The 21,065-nt window shown below is 39.5% G+C and overlaps 2 protein-coding genes across 2 annotated transcripts; both read right to left on the bottom strand.

Moving 5' to 3' along the window:
- Nucleotides 1–234: 234 nt before the first annotated feature.
- On the bottom strand, nt 235–1,997 carry LOC128380473 (bone morphogenetic protein 10-like). Its single transcript, XM_053340295.1, has 2 exons — nt 1,658–1,997; nt 235–1,283 (listed from the first exon to the last, which is right to left on the bottom strand). Exons 1-2 carry the CDS (start codon nt 1,995–1,997, stop codon nt 235–237), a joined length of 1,389 nt encoding a protein of 462 aa, XP_053196270.1.
- Nucleotides 1,998–5,095: 3,098 nt separating this feature from the next.
- arvcfa (ARVCF delta catenin family member a) lies at nt 5,096–19,910 on the bottom strand. Its single transcript, XM_053339907.1, has 16 exons — nt 19,890–19,910; nt 16,940–17,116; nt 15,117–15,730; nt 13,323–13,801; nt 13,051–13,234; nt 12,831–12,948; nt 12,228–12,396; nt 10,472–10,489; nt 10,273–10,344; nt 9,179–9,306; nt 8,382–8,532; nt 8,103–8,295; nt 7,725–7,836; nt 6,205–6,292; nt 5,370–5,446; nt 5,096–5,188 (listed from the first exon to the last, which is right to left on the bottom strand). The coding sequence occupies exons 1-16, from the start codon at nt 19,908–19,910 to the stop codon at nt 5,096–5,098; spliced, it is 2,694 nt and encodes an 897-aa protein (XP_053195882.1).
- Nucleotides 19,911–21,065: the final 1,155 nt, after the last annotated feature.

Consider the following 21,065-nt stretch of genomic DNA (forward strand, 5'->3'; position numbering starts at 1 on the left):
ATAGATAGGTAGATAGATAGATAGATAGATAGATAGATAGATAGATAGATAGATAGATAGATAGATAGATAGATAGATAGATAGATAGATAGATAGATAGATAGATAGATAGATAGATAGATAGATAGATAGATAGATGTTTTTGAGATGATGATTGAAGCATCAGCCTGATTTCTTTTTTTTAATCCATCAGTGCACAGTCTCTATCTCTGTGTAACAGTGTCACTTTCAGGACTATCTACAGCCACACTCTGCCACCACCATGCCTTCATACTTGTGGTTGAAAGTGATCACCCCGTTATCATGATAAAGGAGTGAGATGGGCTCCAGCTTAGTGGGTACACAGCAGGCACGCGATGTTCTCTCTGGACTCTTAGTGCTCAACAGTGTCTGCACTATGGCATGTCTGGTGGGCGAGACCTCAGAGGTCATAGGTATCTTGCAAACACCGTTGCACTCATATGCTTCATAGCCCAGTGGCTGGATGACCCATGAATCCCAGCCGATGTCTTTAAAATCCACAAACAGCGGGGTTCTTTTGCATGGCTCACTCTTAACATTGCGACGGATTCGAGGAGGTGTGTCATAGATAAGGTTGGACTGCAGCTGTAGGAGAGACTGTGTGTCTAGCTCGTCCTGGTTAGCATGGCCGGCGTTGTGATGCCCCCAGAAAGCTTGTTGGCTCCAGTCCATGTTTTCTGGAAGGTCATTCTCATGTTCGATCATCTGGTTGAGCTCTTGCTTATCATGTTTGTGGTCTCTGCTCTTATCATCTGAGAATATGATCATCACTGCATTGTGTTTCCCCTCCAAGCCTCTGTCGATATCAATCTCAATCAGACTTTCACCCTCTTCTGTGCTCTCTCGTGCGGCGCCTGCTTCTTCTGACCCCAGATTCATAATATGAACCTCCAGTCGGTGAGTTGTGCACCCTGACTTCCCCCAGAGTGTAACCACATGAGTCAGGTCAAATGACACCCAGCTGTTATCTTTGGCATGAATATGCTTTGTCACCAGTTCCTCCAAATCTGCCGTCTCCACCACCTCCTCTTTATCCCTCCTTCTCTCTTCTTTCCCCACCTCTTTTGTCCAAACAACACCCTCGTGTATTTTGTAGATGGTCACCTTGCAATCAAGGCCAGCATACGGTCTTTGGGCCCTCCGGACCAGGGTGATCAGGCGAAGCTCAGCAATTGTTATGTGCTCATAGTGAGGCATGGAGATGTTGAACAGCAGGGGATGTATCCTTATACCCCTGGCCGTTATACTGTAGGGGGAGGAATCTGAAATTAAAATATTAATAAGTGTGTCTCAGTACGTTGTGTACGTTTTTGTGGTTAAAACAAAACTTAAACTATATTTTAAATGTTGTAATGAACCACTGGATCGTTTTGTTATATAATCTGTACATTGTCAAAACTTAACTTCATTATTTTAAACAAAATAAAACAATAGAAATGTACACGTCCACACATTTTAAAATATTGAAACAATTAAATCATTTCTTTAGGATGTCAAATAGGATCCCAGTGGTTTGAGTGTTGTTGTTTTTTAAATGTTTTAAAGGTTAGAATAATACAACAAAAATGAGCAAATATGTCCAACTGTCACACATTTCCAACATTTTTGTGCTGTCAGACAAAATAGAAGCTCATACCTTCATTCTTGAAACTGCGCACAATGTTGGCTGAGGGCACAGCAGTGCGGTCATTAGCAAATCGGTTGTACAGCTCCAGCATGTACTCTGGTGGCTCCTTACGGGCGTCAAGGGGCCGGGGCTGGGGCCTCTGCTCTGTGAGGTTTAGTGTAGACAGAAACTGGCTCAGAAAGTCTTGTGCATCAAGTAGTGGATTATCACGTCCGTCCCTACCGACTGATGTCCTGTGATGGTTCTCAGGAGACCTGATGGAACTGCTCAAGCTCAAACCAGTCAACATCACAAGTAGGACACTCAGAGAGTGGATAAAGCCCAGGCTGGAGAAGACTGAGACGGACATGGTTGAGTGGAGGAAAGGTTTAGATCCAGAGGTTGAGTATCAGATGTGATAGAACAGTTCAACCAGGGTGGACTCTCCTTCGTTAAAGGACAACAGGTTGTTGTTGGGGGGTAAAGAGAAACAGCTTTGCCCTTGTTGATCTTCAGGTTTGGTACTGAGGGCAGGGCTGTGTTGTCCAATCTGCTGTGCCACCAAGGCCCTGCTCGGCCCCTCTCTCTCTCTCCCCGCCAGGGACTTATCCATAATTTCCACTTGTATTCTGTGACATTTTGATGTATGCCTTTCCTTTCATTAACCACTGTCAAAACCTGCCGGACAGTGCCTTTAAATCAACACAAGTTGTTTTAGGAATCACTATAAACTGCCCCACACAGAAATCAAAAGACACAATAAATTATTAGAAAATAAATCTGATGCATTTAGGGATAAGGAAATCAAAACTCAATAAATATGCACCAAATTAAACATGTAAATTATGTGATTTGCACAATTGTCCTGTCTAATGCAGAAACCCAATTATCAATTAACAATATAATTTACATGCATAATCTCCACAAGAGGCCAGTGTAGAGGCAATATCTGAACTTCTCCTCATTTTGGATCAGATTAATCATTTTCATTGGAGAGGAGTGGAGAGGCTCATTTGATCTCATTTGCATGTGCTTTTAACTTATTACTGCTTTTGTTGTTTGACAGCTCACACATGTAATCAATGCCATCACTTCAACATATACCTTCTTGGACAAGCAAATGACAACAAATAAAAAGTAATGAAATGTATTTTTACAATTAATTTTAGATGAGAGACATATTATGGCTTAAAACACTCACCTCACCATGGCATAAGACATTTCTGCCATTGAGCATCATCAGTGTATGTAAAACACACATACTATATCATCACTTCAAGTGAAAATAGATACTGTAAGACTTTTGTGGGGAAAATGTGCACCAAAAAACTCCACTGGTTCCCTTTAAAGTGCTGTGTGCACTCATTTATGATCATCCATTGCTGAGTCACTGCTGAATCACTATCACTATACTGCAGATGCAATATGCTGAAAATGTAACAAGTATTCATTCTGCATATGCAACCCAAATAGTGTTTTAAAGACGTCTAGTTGGCTCTGTTTTCTTCATACTCAGTAAGTGAATCATTGTTACATTTTTTTAATTGAGTTTGAAGTTAATTCTAATTAACAATGATGAAAACTCCACTTCTGAGTTTCATGTCAGTAAATTGCAATACTGGATTTTTTTTGCAACGAGTAGTGCAAATACTGGAAGTAGACAGAAAAATACTATTGCAATAACTTCTGAGTTAAGATATTATTAGAGCCATTTCTGCATATTTAGTTTGATTATTGTTATGTTAAATAATACGGCATTATGGACAATGAAATAATTAATGGCTCTAAGTTTATGTTTAGTTTAACTGTCTAAAATGTTTATATGATGAAGTCCTCCTCCCAGGAAATGACACTGTGAACACTGCACCATCTAAAGTGGAATAAAACCTCAGTTCGATCCAAGCCAGACAGTGATTGTTTTATTGGAGCGCGTCAGGACCGCAGGTCTCCTCTGAATTAAGGAAGACGGCCAAAACCCATAGAAAGACCGCCACAGATATATTAAACTGTATACAAGATGTCCAACTTATCCCTCTGTGACTTTCAACTGGGACATGACATGTTTAAACACTGTTCCCATTATATTTAATTACATACATTTTTTATTGTTTTGTTCTATTTTGTTTTGTTTCAGGGGTTTTTGGCTGATGCACTTGCATCTTGGCACAGATTTTGGTCTGTTTGGAGCTCTGTTGGGTTAGCTGTTTAAAAACTTGCAATTGATTGTACTGTGAGTGCCAGACCTCATTTACAGCTGACAAATGCGGCTAACTGGCATCTGGCCTAATATGACCCACCTTTGTTGTTGTGTTTAGTAATTGTGATTAAGCCATTTTAAAGTTCAAGTCCATCTACAGGGGAGTGTTTATCATTTTGTAAATCTAGTGCAGTATGACTGGTACTGGCAATTAGCCCTCGCTGTGAGTATATGTGCTTCAAATGACAAAACAAGTGCTTAAAATCTTACTTATCTGACTATGACCTTGAGCAATTTGAACAAAGTATATGCACAGCAGGTCATTACCTATGAACTTCAGTCTAATAATTAATCCCTTCAAGAACACATAGAAAATGTGATTTGTTGATACAAAGCAGACAATACAAATAAAAATGAGAAATTATGCACGTTTTTTATTCTCATTTATCATTTAACATCGCAATGCAAAAAGGACCACTGCAAAGCAGAGTTGTATTGAATGTAGGATCACTTACTGGTATTAGCTAATACACATGTATAACTTTTAATAATAACATGGGTATTACAATAAATATTACAATATAAATGCCTTCATTTAGAATATTAACAGTCCTTTGTTACACATTTACAATCTCATTTTGCCTATCTTGAAACAAACAGACAATTTTCTAATAATCGCACAGTTGAGTCTGATGGCAAGTTTGTCAAGACTAAAGTGAATTCCAAATCATTTGGATGTGTTTGATGACCAGGCCATCAATAGTCCTAATCCTAATAATTACCTCAAACAGTGACCAAAAATATTTGTTTTGTTGTATTTATCAGAATCTTCTTTAGTCCAGAACCCATGGGGATGGACAGCAACAGATCCACATGTCACTTTAGGCCTCAATAGTTTTAACAAACTAGAAGTATTATAAATTATCCCATTCTTGTGTAAACACAGGAAAAATCTAATTGTACATGTAATATATTCTTTGGAGTCACGATTCACCACTTTTTGCATATTTAGACTATTTCAGATATCATTCATAATCCATCGCAATTTTCAAACTATCATCCAGTGACAAAAATCCATCATTCTATTTCCCTTCATAATAAATACATGTAAATATTTGGCACATCATTTCCTGTAAACAAAAGAAAGTATGTTTAACTGAATTGTTTTTCTCTGTCTCTACAAGAATGATCACATGGTGTAAATCCGTGTTTCCACTGATGGAGAGTGTCTCTACAGGATTTAATTGACTTGGCTGGCTGTGTTGTCATGTTTACACCCAGGAGTCCAGCGGCGGAGGTTTGTTATCCATGAGGCCCACTGCAGGTCTGCCAGCTCTGATGAAGTGTTTTCTTTCACTTATCGCCTAGGTCGAGAAAAATGCACACAGCCACTGTTACTCAATTTAAATGAAAGGCACTGACATTTACCAACACACAAAATCATTTATTACAAGATCCACTCTTATCATGCACACCAGAGATGGGTGGAACAGAATCAATTTTAAGTAATCTTTAGAAAACGTGGATGCATTCAGTATGGATTACCTGGAGAGCATCTCTTTCCACAACAGGTCCTTTTCCATCTCCAACTCTATCATTGGGCTCTAAACTGGAATACACATCTGCAAGGGGAAATTATAATAAAGCCAGCAGCAGATATGTAGCAAAGAGGAGTTTTAGAAATATTACATGGAAAGAAAAAGGACATGTAAATCAGTCGGAGAAAATGCTGTCAACCAGTAGTTATGCTATTAGTCTTTGACCACAGATTATAATCATTTTAGAATAAAACTCTACAAATAAAAGGACCTTTATGCTCCAAAAAGTCATAAATCAAGTAATACAACTTTTCAAAAAGACTATTATTTGAACAGAAGCACAGAAGGCAAATGCAATTAAATAAATTAATGAGAGTAACCCCCCCCCCCCCATTCATATTTCAAAATATTTCATAATTTAAAAGGAAGCCCTCATTATTATTATTATTATAATTATTATTATTAAAAGAAAATCACTGTTTTAGTGGGAAGCTAGAGGTCGCTCTTGATGTGGGAAAGTGGGTTCCCTTTTTTGAAAAAAACATTGAAATGAAATGCGACTTGTGATGCGTGAAACGGCTCTGCCTCTGGGAGAGACTGTTCAGGCTAATAAGCAAAGTCTGCACACTGATAACCTTGGCAGCACATCATTGGTTTAAGGCGATGTTTTAGAAGAATATGGTCTGGGACTGAAAATGCCTGTTTCTTTGTCCCTGACATGACAAGAACCACAGTATGTTTTAAAAGCAGTTTTGTATTCCCCTAGCTAGAGGACATTTTTCTCATTTAGATGATGATTTAATAACATTTTGCTGACGGAAAGCATGCAATGATATGCTGACCTTGGTTCTTATCCATGAGAGGCAAGGTGATGTCATCGTTGCCTTGCTTTCCACTCTTTGATTTTTTAATCACTCCAGTAGTTGTTGGCTTTGAAAAACAAAAGGGATTACATCACTAGTTGACAACCACAATTTTATGCTTATCACAAAAATGCATGCATTTGGTTTTTAATATGACTATGAACACCTTGCTGTTGCTGGGTGTTTTGTGTTGTGGTGCTTAGTGATCTTCAGCTTACTACACAAACAATTGTGAGGGCTCAAGTTGAGCCCAAATGTCACTGTCCTCATTTTTTTCTATTTTCCAGACAAAGCAGATTTCACAGTTTAATGCAATTTTTTGCCCTCATCCATGTTTGACAACTTTGTTACTTTCTGATGTGCACACAGGTTACTACCAGATATAGGCCTAATGGAGCCCGTAATGGTGCATGGGGAAAATAAAAATAATTAAATGTTTCTGGTGAGAACAAGAAACTTTCTCACTGCTCACCAGAAAGTATTGCATGCGCGCATGATGTCTGAAAGAAGACACGTTATGCATGGGTTCCCAATCCGACCATTTTTTGTGTATTATTTAATCATTATTAAGGCAAAAGAACTCAATTTATGTCCATCGACATTATAATGAATAGGCTATAGGCTTAATATGAGTTTGCATCCATCATGCTGCGTGGACTTCATTACATCTGCTGCACCGCTCCTACCACAATTATGAAATGCTAAGTTTGTCTGCGACCCTCATAAAAGTAATACTTGCATTATATAAACTAATGAAATTCGTTAAAGTAAGTCATTTGGCGACTTCTAAGTCATTCAATTAAACTAAGTCTGTTCCTGTGAGCGTGAATGATCACTCGAAGTGATCGAACTTTCTTACTTTTACTAGAATAAAGAGTTGAATCAGTACGTCTGCTTTTACTAGAGTATTTTTTACACAAGTATCTAGTACTGCATACTACACAGGCATGACTCAGAAGAACAAGCTTGCACTTTTTAATCATAGTGTGTTGTGTTAATTGATCAGCTGTGTTGTGTTTTACCGGTGCACAGCACGCGAACACACACCTGTGCATGTTTTATGAGAGTAAACAGTCTGACTATATTTTAGTGAATATATTTCACCAATGTTCTGTGTTTTTTTATTTTTAAATAACAATATTTTTTATGGTTCTCGTCATTAAATTTCTCAGGAATCAGGAAATTTTTTTGATTGGATTTCCCGGCAACCGTGTTTGAGTAGCTACACTTGGGTTTGAGTGCGGGCCAGCAGGGGGCAGAGTTGAGGCTTAAGCACAGGAGGCACAACTACCTTTAATTATGCTACCTTCGCCTGCTAGTGAGAAAAGTATCTCGTTTTTTTACCATGTCCCTTTATGGGCTCCGTAAGATATAAAGCATCAAATTTGATCAAAATTTTTTTTAAGTGTAACTGTTGAAACGTTTATGAAGTTCATTACACATGCTGACTGCCTTTACGTTCTTGGAGTTGTAAAATGAAGGGAAATCATAAGAAATACCTTGAAGTGGCTCTTGTTCCAGCCTGCCTTGATTAGACTGCTTCTTAGCTCCTTGTAGGTCCATATTGTTTGAAGCACATGGGAAGCGGCCTTGGTCTCACGTGCTGATTGGCTGACAACATATCATCAGACAATGTGTTAAACAACAGAGGACAGCTTTGAGACAGTCCTGTCCCAATGATTAAAATCCATTTCTGATTGCCCTGTGATGCTTCTAATATGCTGCTGCATCAGAAGCATAAACAGATGAAGTAAATAAGACTATAACAATAATCCAGTTTTTTGGGGGTTTTTTTATATCTTATTTTATCTATACCTGAATCTTTTGCTTTGGATTTCAAATTCCATTTTATATAGAGTTTATAGTTTACACATTACCTTGACTTGTTGATTGCCACTAGTTTCTGAACAGCATGGCCCTGTATGATGGCTCGGGCATTCTCTGGGCTATCTGTGACAATCTCATGAATTGTGTTCAGGATTGACACCACCGTATCTCCCTCCAGATTCTTTGCTGGGTGCTGCTGCCCACATGGCAGATTACCAACTAGGTCCCTCAAAGCGTAGCTCCCTGTAATGACAGAAAAAGAAAATATCGAAGTTATTGTTGAGTGTGCAGGCTTAGAGAGGCGTAATGTGAGTGTTATGAGCTGTTACCTATTAAGTCTTTGTTCCTTCTGTCCATGGCCAGGTTGCGAAGAGCAATGGCCACAGCTCGCACCACTTTGTCCACATCTGAGCGCAGCAGCTCCACCAGGATTGGCAGCCCTTTCTCTTTCCTCACTGTAGCACGGATGAAACTGGACCACTGCAAGCACAAAAACAAACCATAACAGCTAAGTGATATCAGCCTTAGCATTTTTGGAAGCATATGCTAGATTTAGCTTTGACGGTCCTGTTTCATATCTTTACCACCCAAATTATTTGTCACCACTAGTAGACTATAAAAATGAATTGCTATTCTATAAATAAGAACTAAGTTCCACTCTCTCAACACCTCTCTGATTCACCTTGATATCAACATTTTAAAATTCCTTTCATCTTAGCCTAGCCCCTGAGTTGATTTTAAATCATACTGACATTCATTGTATAGTATATCTTGGCAAAGCACATTATTTGATGGGCATAGTGATCCACTTGGGGGATATAGGAATAAAGGTGATTTCTTATGGTACACGATTAAGATGATCAATCCCACATCTCCCTCCTTAAGCACACTTGAACATGGTTGCAGCCTCGAAAAAACAAAACCCATGCCCAAATTAAATGTATCTTATTCCTTTATGATACTGCTCTATTTTAAGTCTTCACTTGAGCTGAACAGCAGAGAGATCCTAGTCATTATGTCATTCAGAGACAATCCTAGATCTGCTTCATAGACATTGAATGAGCACACTCAACCATCACAGCCCCTGTGCATAGGCGTATAAGAAATAACTATTCAATCCACTCACAGCCCAGTGTCCTGCAGCAAGGTTCTGAAGCGCCCCTGCAGCCGCCTCCAGGGTGTTATGGTTGTGACTGCAGGTGAGAAGAGACAGGTAAAGCCTCACCACCTCTGGCTGGTACAGCAGCTCCAACCCTTTAACAGAAAGGCAGAGAATGTCAGGGATGGCATTCAAGCAGTGGAAAACTACCAGTATGACCATCAGTGGCTAAAGATGTAAGGGATGATGCTTTAATGAAGGTTTTTTTTATTATTGAACATTATATTGCCTGAACAGATAAACTGAATTTCTTCTAGTTTGGAAGGTAAATAGTTAGGCAGGTCAGTAGATGAACAGTTAGATTAATTTAATGAAACGAGTATGAAGAAAATTACGGATCCTGACGATTTCTGCAGAAGGTTTTTGCACTAAGCCAGTGGAGGCTGCTGGATGGCTGCCAAGTAGTATAAAGCTGACCCAAGACCATAACATGCTTGTCATTCTGATTTGCATTCACTGGCTGGAGCGTGGGAGGCATGAGCTTAGCTCTGATCTCTTTTCCGATGGCAGCCACATCCACATACAATGTACAGTATACTCTACAATACAATGGTGGAATTTTTGCCACAGTTTCCACATACAACATGCTTCCAGGGCTAAAAACAGCCATTACACTGTACAATAGATAGTAAGGATTGCTAATAATTCATTATAAAGATATATATAAGATGCATGCTGTATCTTTGCATTGTATCAAATTCCAATGCCTGTCTTATATTGCCAGGGGAAATGTTCCTCCTCAAGATGTTGCCAGATAAAAATGTTATCACACTTTCAGTTGGTGGGTCACTTTGTTTCAGTAATGAAACCCTCCTCAAGTGGTGCAGGTGCTGATGTGTGGCTTTGCATTTAAATGGGTTCCCTACTGGGCCATGCCAACGTCATGCATACAAAGCAAATACACAGACAGCAGGTACGGATGCATCATTATGATGATGATGGTGATATATGATAGAAGTTGTTCATAATTTATCTACCTATAATCTATTAGTATTAAACCTAAGGCAATGAGTATTTCTATTCAATCTGAACTGCAATCTTTTAGTTTTTCAAATATATACCTTTCATTTGTTCTGTACGTTTTGGTAAATCCAATGTTCCATATTTTCTGTCCATAAATCCATTTTTCCAACCTGTACATCACAGATACACACATGCACACAAACACAAACACCATTTAATTACATCAGTAATGTTAGTCAATTCAAATCGAAGCACCATGTTACTGTCTTGAAAATGTTCAGGAGTAACGAGACTGACCTTGATTGAACCACTCCTCTAATGAATAAGGTTAGAGGGGAAAAGACGACAGAACAATGTCAGAGATTCGATCATGCTGGAAAAGGACACAGCAGCAGATAACACAGAACTCCTCCATGTGGTGAGATGGACCACATAAAAGGTGAGTGAATTCCCACAAAAGTCAAGTCATACTTATCATTTATCGTAGAAAAGTTAAAAAACCTTTACTATCTTGTACTACCGAAATACTGGTCTTCCTCAGACTCAATCAGTCACATACTCAGACAAGGGAAGTAATTACAGAATTCAATCACACACGATCATTTTCACAGCCAGATCAGACTCCCTCATTATACCTGTACTCAGTAAACAAACACTATAAAAGAAAAAAGAAAAACATACATACAATGAAAGAACCTGAAAAGACCAAATTAAAAAACAAAAAAAGAGGAAGAGGTTAATCAAAATGAAAAGCCAAGAATATCAACTAATTCATTTGATTTAAAAAGGTGAAAAATCCAAATTATGATTGAGTCTAACATGGGCATTCATTTTACAAATGTCCAAGTATGTATACTAATAATAAATGCGACTGAAGAAAATTATTATTCACTTTTTATGAAATTAATAAGGTATTGATTTTCCCCACCGAATTTTCTTCTGTTATCTTTTATTTTTCTTTTCATTTTTCAATGATATTTTATCATTTACAGTACATAAAGATGTAACAAACTGAACTGTGTCTATGAATATGCTTAATTTACTAGTCTATGTGAATGTTTGACTCAGAGAGAAACCAGTGTGTGGTTGTTCTTATCATGCAGCCACTACAATGAAGGCGTTTTAACTTTGGTACCTTGATGAAGCAGTGTGCCTTGACTTTTGTGGGAATGAATTTCCACAAAAAACCTTGTTTGTGGACAATGATTGCTTACCAATCCATTAGGAGCACCTGTTTGATGTTACATCACCAGGTCCAAGAGGCACTTCCTCATTTAAGGGTTCAAGCTTTGCTCAGGAAGGAATTTTTGTTAGTTGAAAGGCTAGCATTGGTGAAAAGTTTCCAAACTTTCAATTAACTCTGTATTATTTTTTAAGTACCCCCTCCCACATACACTCATCAGCGCTGCTGCTTCCTATTAATTACTGTATATCATCTGCAATTCAAATTCTTATTTATAAGGGTGATGCATTTGTAGCAAGGTTTCACCATCGGAAAAATCTTCCTGGTTGTTACATCAGTGGCATGGCATAAAAACCACATAACTGATGTAACAGTAAGTATATGCAAGCTTTTTCAATGTTGAAACTGGGTTCTCCAGTAAAGCCATCATCAGCCCCTGCATGTGTAGGGTGTTTATGAAGTATTCAGGCTCACATTGAAAGAAAAAAAGAAATATGAAACCATGATAAATAATATAAATAATATAATTCAAACTGAGAAAACAGTTATTGCTTATTCACGTGGGTTCTACAAGTTTACAGGTACTGGGCAATGATCTCTAAATGTGGGTAATCATCTCTAAATAAATCTCATTAAAAGCTGGAAACTTGGAGTGTTATGAGAGGAGGGCTACATTCAAAAACTGTAAAAGCTTCAGAAACTGACCTTGTTTTTTTACAATCACAGACATTAGTGCATCTCTGTCTGAACTGCAGAAACTGTGCTACTTTAGGCTCCTATTGGACATGCAATGCAAGAGCAAACAAATTAACCTACAGTAAGAGAGGGAATGATAATTACTTCACTTCATCACTTATTATTGCTACAAACCTTTTGGTCTTTTTCCTCCAAAACTGTCAGGCTCATTCTTCTTCTTCTGTGGTCCCACTGATCTCATCAGATGATTGGCATGGGGCTCCTGAAATCGCTCCACACCTGGTATTTCTTTGTGAACATGATAGGACAGGTTTCGCAGGATGCAGACGCAGTTCTCGACTGACTAAATGGAGGACAATGATAGAAGATTTAAATCAAAGATAGATGCTGTACAGAGGCAGGAGTAATCACTGACTATTTCAGTTCCCTTTTTATTTAGAGACATTTAATGAATGCTTTATATTGGCACACCATAATATAGTTATAAGGACATTTGTGATTGTTTATTGATATACAGCATTTGCCTGCAATTTAAGTTCTCCTATTTTTACAACTGGGTTTTACTCTTGTCGTTCATATTCTATAGTATCATTTAATTGTTGTTATACATATTTTTTATAAAGAACTTCTTTCTCAATCAATTTATGCTGTCTGAAACTGCACACTAATGATAATTACTGTGCACACAAAATAAATATTTTCTGACTTAAAGGCACTATGTGCAGAATTTTAGCATTTCTGACTATGCTCAAAGACTCAGTCAGTGACTTCACCAACCTTATTGTCAGTGTCCTTGTTGACTACAGCTGACTGAAGGGCATGAAGGAGTGCATCCACCAGCCCCTCACATTCCCTCAACCTCTGTCGAGCCTCCGCCCCATCTGAGCTGACATTCCTATTGAAACAGCATTATTAGCAAAGCTGCTAAAACTCAGTCCATTACAGGTATGCTTTTAGTGACTGCTGTCATTCATTCCTTGACAGCAGCCAAGGTTACCTCAGACATCCAGAGGTGTTCTTGAAGACGGTGGTCCACTCAGCACTCTGCAGTTTAGACGGATCGGCTGAGTCTCTCCTCCAGCCTGAGTGTGGGATAATGATTTCATCATTCAGTGTCTGAAGCCCCTGGTTGATGACCATCATCTTTAGTGGCTCATGTGAGGAGAGGTTCCACAGAGTTCCTGCAAGGGGAAAGAATACAAAAGTTGCAAAAGTTAGTTGAGGTATGGCTGGTTATAGCTCCAGGGAGACTATACGACTCAGCTGTACCTGTGGCTAGCTCTTTGACCTCCATGCTGCTGGACTTCCTCAGCAGTCTGACTAAAGCTTGGATGCCATCACAGTTCTTAATAGCCATTTTGTTATTGTGATCTTTGCCATAGGATATGTTGCGCAAAGCACCACAGGCCTTGCGGTGGACCTCAGCTTTAGGATGGTCTAGTAATTCCACCAATATTGGCACTCCATTCAGCTGGCGGACCTCCTGCTTGATGCGATCGTTCTCATAACACAGGTGCTGCAAATAAGCGGCTGCATTAGACTTGACTGGGTCCATTGGGTGGCTGAGCATCGCTATCACCTCATGCAGGTTGGGGTCTCTCCAGCGCGGGTCTCTACGGATGCTGTCCAGACTGACCATGCTGCTGCGTTTGTGAGGTAACTGCAGGGTCTGTGCTCGGCACATGGCCTGGAAGAAAGGGTTCAGGTTCCCCTCCAGCTGGGCCATGAAAGCATCATCGTAGCCACCTCTGAAGAGACAGAGAAAGTCACAAATGAGATTAGGTTGAATTAAACAGGTTAAATGCCATTTCTGAGTGGATACACTGAACTTCAGTGAGTTTAACAGTATAAGTGAGTTTCTTGAATCTTATGGAAATAGCTCTGTCACATTATATGGCCTAAGGAAACGCTTCTGGCAGGTAATAACAGGTGAAACCTCTTTATTTATTGACTTTGAAGCAGGCTGCCATTCCTGATTGATACCAGCTGCTACTTAACTGCTGTCCATCTGTCTTTCTATTGTCCAGGCAGAATCACAAGAACAGGACAGAGGCAACTACTGGGTTTCTGTGTATCTACAAAGTTTAATTTGGATAATTACATTTTGAGATAAAAATTAGTTTATGTGTTAAAATGTGCTTTGTTTGGATATGTTCTTCACATATGCACTTACAATATGAAGACAGATCAATACGTTATGTGATGTAAAATATACCTGGTGGAATGAAATGTATATACAGTCAAGTCAAACTCCGGTTGCAAACCAGGTTGATCGTTTTTTCTGGTCAGGATCAGTGATGACTATTCTTTACTTTCCCAGTCTGTTTTCTAACCAAAAACATTTAATGGCATCAAAGGCTGACCTTATCAACAGGAAGAAAAAAAAAACCTCAGTATTTATCTTTTACTGGCTCTCAGTTTAGCCTCAGTCTGAAACAGGTCATTTTAGCTCTTGTCATTTTAAGCCCCCCTCCCAATGAGCCCACTCTATTGTAACTGATTAGCTTCTGGAAGCTGCTCCCCAGCAGACTTCCAGCAGTGTGGAAGGCTATGTAGCACAATACAGTACTGTACAGTAGTACAGTAGCAGTAGTAGAAGGCAGATGGAACAGATGTCCAGATGTGGGCATGCATAAACGATCTGACTTCAGTTCAATAGGGAAGAAGAGGTAAATTTGCAAATGGGGTATTCAGAGCAGACTGAAGCCTGGGTTTTGAATTCCATTCACCTTGTGTTTTTGAGCTTTGACAATGTTTAACATAGACATGCAATATTATAACAAAATATAAATGTCAGAAAATCACAAAAATCATGATATGTCCACTTTAAATGTTATTACTTGACTGAGTGTCAAAGCAACATATACATACTACTGTTTCCCTTTCCCTTGGCACCTTCAAGATGCATGAGTACTGTACATGTACAGACTGATTTATATTTGACTCTACATTTTCTTGGTACCATGGAAACCACAAGAGTCCTTGAAATCCATTTACACAGTCTCCCCTGTTGGATCAATAAAGTTTGGATCAATAAAGTTTTATCTATTGTACCGTCCTTACCTGGTTCTTGACGGCTCCCTGAGGAGCTCCATGGTGGTGATTGGCCTGAACTGGTGGATTCCACCCAGTGTTGGGTAACTGGCAGCTGCATGGTCAGTCTTCATATCCAGAGGGTTTTCTCCCCGTTCACCAAGGCCATCGTCATCTGTCTGGCTGCTGAGGCCTGAGGGAGCATAGCTGTCCCTGAGGAAGGGTAAGGTGTAGTGAGCTCCGGGCTGGAAGTTTTTGGTGGGCCAGTAGCCGTGAAGGGTAGCGCGAGACAGGCTTCCATACCCTGCACACAAGTCACCGCCAATGCCTCTGTAGCTGTCGGGTATGGTGTACACTCTGCTCTGGCTGTCCGGGTTCACTGGCTGAGTCTCCACAGGTAGCAGTACCACCTGAGGTTGGGGGGGTGGTGCTGTGGTGGTTCTGCTGGTTGTTGTGGTTGGTGATTCAGAGGTTTCAGTGTTTGCTTCAGGGACGGGTTGCTTAGTAGGGGTATTATCTTGAACCATTGGGTTTGATGTAAAATCAGGCACATCCAATGTCTGGAAGTTCTCCAGCTGTGTCTCTGAGGATTCTTGGGTGTCATTCGGGGCCTTCTCGCCCTCCTGTTCCACAGCCTTGAACTCCTGCAAAAATTGATGTACCACAACTGTTATCACTGCAAAACTCTAATCAGAATCTCCCAGTCTTTAAAATCCTGTTTGTCCAAAAAGGCCTCAGGGTTTCCCCTCTCCCATTTAATGCCACCACATTGATGTGTTTATAGTCAGCAGGAACTATTTGGTCCTACCTACAGCATGTTTTTATCTTTCATTTAAACTGTACAGCCCATCCCAGCTTATTTCTCATAGTGATGTTCAATCATCATCCTTTCATCACTTCCCTGGCTATGTGCTCCACCAGTAAATAATGAACTCTTCTTTCCTGCCAAAGAATAATGAATTCCCCTAGTTGAAAATGAGTTTAGATTGGACTTTGATGAAAGAACTTGAGGTCCAGCCATTGTTTAGAAGCAGAGTAAATTGAAGGAAATTTAATTGTCTGATTTAGAACATTGATTTTGATTTTAACTATTTCCTAGCATAGTAAAAGCAAAACAAGTTTTAAGCATAAAAACAAGCAAATTGCATAAAATGTCATGGTATCATTGCCCCAGAAGGCAATTTGGTTTCCTTTGTCTGCCATTGTAACTGCAACCCTGTGTCTAGTTTGTTAGAACATTTTAAAATAAAAAAATATATATATATTTTATATATATATATTGTGTTATCTTTACTTAGTTTTATACTAAAGTTTCAGGAGACAAGACTAATTGATAAAAAGACAAAATGTGGGTGTCAGTCATGAAATGTGTGATTTATGCTGGAAAAGATACATATATTTATATTTTACTTAATAATAATGGATCACATGTTAGTGTCCGGTTTGAACCTCATGAATGAGTAAAGCATGTCAAGTTCAGAAGGAGTTTTCTGAGAATCTATGGAGAAAGAAGTGCTACTAATAGGCTGATATTTAATTTAAAACACTTTTTACTTATTTACTTTTTAATTATTTTATCGCTCATCAGATTAAATAAAATCGCAGTATCCCAGGCTTGTTTTTACTCCCCATTTTCACTATTTCTTCATTTCTAGGACAGCTTTAATCTCTTCATAAGTGTAAAATCACTATTACTTATAAATCATATTGTTCTGGCCACAAAACTTTCCTTAAGAGGCCTATAAACGTTTTTTCTACTCTGTGTCTGAATTGCTGATCAATCAATATCAACATTATAACAAACTGTAAGAAGTCAGTAGACAGTGACCAGTGTAATCAAACAAGTCATGAACCTCAGTGTCTGTCTGCAGTGGGGTGTCAGTCTCAGTAGAGCTTTCATTGGTTGAGGTCATCACGGAGGCGATGGAGGTGGGTGTGTCCAGTTCGTCATTGGTGGATGGGTTATCTAGAGTTGCCTCTTTAGCCTCCTGAGACAAAGATAGTGGAGGAGGTCCCTCTGAACTCTGCTCCTATGCCACACATAGAAATGAGGAAGGCACTGTCACTGATCAGCATCATTCCAACATAGTTTCCCTCTTTGTGTACACAAATATAGGGACATGATAAAGATATAGACAGCACCAATTCTATAGAAATTACAAAAAGTGATGATAAAGTTATTGTGCAACTTTCTGTGCGCTTGTTAAAACTTTTGTAATGATTTGAGGTATCAAATTTCTCTCTCTTTTGATATGTACAAAACTGACAGACAATCTTTTACTGGGTGACTTTCACAGATCAGACTCTGTAAAAAAAAAGATGAAGAAGAAAAATCACTCACAAATGCTAAAAGATTTCTACATTTCAGCTAAATAACTGGCTGTGAGAAGTGTCAGTGAGTGTGATTTATATACGTTGTTTGGTGTGAGACCTGATTTACCACAAGTGACTGTTGCATCAATAATGCAGCTGCTGCTCTGGTACAACATGTGGATATTTCTGTAATTTTCCATTTGTTTATTTCAAGTAGAACTTACATTTTCTTTTCAACAAAATGGGTTTCATTAACCAGAGTGAATTAATTATTCAGTGTCTTGGTCTGAGAAAGAACTGGAGGCACTATTTGACTGTAAACAGATTTTGTGCTGATTTTTCTTTCTAGAAAACTACTGCTAACTTCATATTCATTGTGGTGTGTCTACAGAAGATTGCCTCGCTGCTCTAATGATCTCAGTATCAAATCTGATTGTCTTTTACACCCTTTTTGGTCCAGACAGCCTTCTGATTGCATCAGTTTAACATCATTGAAATCTAGTAAAAACAATGACTTAAATAATCCATCAAACAATTACAGATGATACTTAAAAGGTTATATTATAGGAATTCCATTACACAATCTATGACAGACTTTACTATTTGAATGCCATATCTATACTCTAAATCAAATCTCATTGTGCGAAATATGACACCAATACAATCTCGCCTGAAATGTGTCACTAAATAGCACATATATACAAAATATACCATATGGTATGCTGAGACAAAAAAACTGTACATAAAATAAAAAAACTCTTTCTGAGGCTGCGGCATTCAACCGAACAAGTGCTGAGAACTCAACTCCACTGCATTAAATCAGGCTGCAGTGAACAGCTGACTGAATGTGGGGAGAGAGCATGATTCTCTCACCAAACACAAGAGCCCCTCGTATCCATGAGCAAAATATGTCAGAGGGACGAGGAGAGAAAAAGGGTCACACTGCAGGAGAAATTGGCAGCAATGAGATGATCCTGGCTTGAACACCTCTGGAGGAGGTAGATTGGATATTGTTAGTCAGTGCTGAATGAATGGCTGGCCAAAAGACAGACGGGGGTACTACTGTCCCCTACAGACAGCTTGATTAAGGATCTGGAGGATGATAATAGGCTGGACAGGGGCCTGTGTGCCTGTCCCTCGTCTGATTCGAGCTCTAGGGAAGGCCAGGCCAGTGTGAGTCAAAGCTCATTTAAATAACTCACTGCACCATCACTAACTGAGTGTGCTCACAGAGCCAAATAGGTCGAGATGATTCTGAATCTGACTAAGCCTTTTTTTTTAATTCATTTTTTAAAAAGAGGTTTAGCATATAGATGTTAGGTGTAGCGAGGCAGGAGACAGGATGACATGATTAGCATCTTGTTTCTGTCAACTCTCAGTATTGAGGCCAGCTGCAGCCACTGTATTATTTTGGGAGACAGAATCTGATCTAATGCCGAGTGAGTTCAGTTTTTGGTGACCAGCTCAAGGGCACAACAGGCACAAGCCATGATTCAAACTTGTCACAAATCCATTCAGAAGACACCACATTAAAGAAAAGATTATGTCAAAAATGGGATCTCTCAGTCACAATTAAATCAGCAGATTTGCAGACCAAAGTCATTTTACCAGTGATCAAACTTGAGTATGAATTAGATTTAACAGCTTTTGTCTTTATCAAACTAGAGTTGAAACAGTAATGCTTCCAGGGGATAATAAAACATGACATCAGCCCACTGATGTCAGAAGACATTAGTCACAACTTTGTCACCACTCATCTGCCCTCCACTATCTGTTGAATCAGTGATGCTCATATTGTCCACTATAAATTTACAGATGTCACCGTACATCCTGAATCAAAATGGCACTAAAATGACCAAAGACTATTCTTATTTCAGACTTGTATTCTCCAGAAAGACCATTCCATGCAATACTTCTTGTTTAACCATAATTCAACCAGGATGGCCTATTTAGAGGAAATGCTCATTGAAAATGATGGCCTGGAAAAAAAGAAAAGAAAGATATTCATTCCCAAAGTTTCTATTTGGAGTCTCCTTTCACTCCTGGTTATGCTCTGCTCCTCAAATAGTTAAATGCTGCATGGTCAGATTTAATGTCTCTCTGATAAATCATGGCAATACACTTAACAGTGTGTGCAGCATTTTTCCCCGGCGGGACAACCTCTCCTCATAATGCAATCAAAGATGATCCCCCTTATAAGCCTGCCTATGCATATGCACACATGCACACCTATGCACGTGCACCCATATTCACACACACAGGCACTTAATGAAGATGATAGCATCACGTCCCCATGCACATAAGGAGACTGCACTGAACAGCAGCAAGAGGCGAGGAGGTGAAGCGATTGATGCCTCCTTCATTCATCATGACAGAGGCAGAATGCAAAGCTGAGGAGAGCTACAGTTCTCTGCAGAAAGAAAAAAAAACTGATAGGCAAAAAAAGAGGGAGGGTACAGAGCAAATAGAGCCATTCCACCACACACTTACCTCTTTCACTTCGGCAGGCATTGCCAAATCTTTTCTGTTTCCTAACAAATGATGAACAAGATGCGTCCCCCAGTGACACGTCTGTTTCTCTGTTTCTGCTGAATTTTTGCAGTGACTCTCCCTTTGAGCATTAGAGGCAGTTCAAACATGAGCAGCCATCCTTCCTCCCAGCTCCCACTAACACACGTCCTCTCTCGCTCTCTCACTCTCTCTCACTACCTCTCTCTCTCTCTCTCTCTTTCCCTCTCTCACTCTCTCTGCCTCTATTTCCCTTTCTTTCACAAACACACACTAGACGCACCATGCACACATTTGCTCAACACAGACGTTCTCTCACATACATATACACACACGGACACACACTCACACACCAAGCTCTGTCTCATTACTGCACTCCTCCTCTGATCTGTGCTGCAGTTAATGTGTGCGCTATTAGCAAGGTGCTGAATCAACTGTGTGATGCTGAGCCTGTGAATGGCTTGGATAAGTGCAGAGCCCCGCAATCCCTTTGCTCTATTTTTTAGCAGCCATGGTGCGCAGGCAGTTTAAACATACGTCCATACATACAAGCACACAAACACACACACACACACACACACACACTTCCCTGTGGGCTTACAAGCAGATGCAGCTGGAGCACAGAGAAGCCCGCACTAGTTCAGTAGTATGTCGCCCATGTGCAGCATTACAGGAGATGAGGGATGGGAAATGGAGGGATGGGAAGGTGCGTAAACATAGAGGCACTGTATGCAGCAGCAGGCAGATACACGCTACACTGCTGGACCAACAGCTCTGCAAACTGTATCAAACAAATCAAATGCCTTTTCACTACCCATCACTGCCTGCAAATCTTCCTCATATGGCACCTGCTCAATTCACTGTCATTTGGTATAAGTGTAGAGATAATACAGGAAGATAATGGAGGAATGAAATGTAAACAGGGGATAAATATTCAGCAAGCACGTTAAATGTTTTGCCGTCACTATAAAATGTTGAATTACTCATTGTAGATGTCTATTGTAAACCCCTGGCTCGTTCAATGTAGGAAGCATTACATCATACCATTTTAAAATGAGTCTAAGATCAGCTGAAGTGGTCTGAAATCATCCCAGTTGATGATCTGAGACACAAAGCATTGCTCCACTTGACTGAAACATACCATCATTATGATTTTCA

Source organism: Scomber japonicus, chromosome 19 (genome assembly GCF_027409825.1).
Source record: "Scomber japonicus isolate fScoJap1 chromosome 19, fScoJap1.pri, whole genome shotgun sequence".
Classification (NCBI taxonomy): Eukaryota; Metazoa; Chordata; class Actinopteri; order Scombriformes; family Scombridae; genus Scomber; species Scomber japonicus.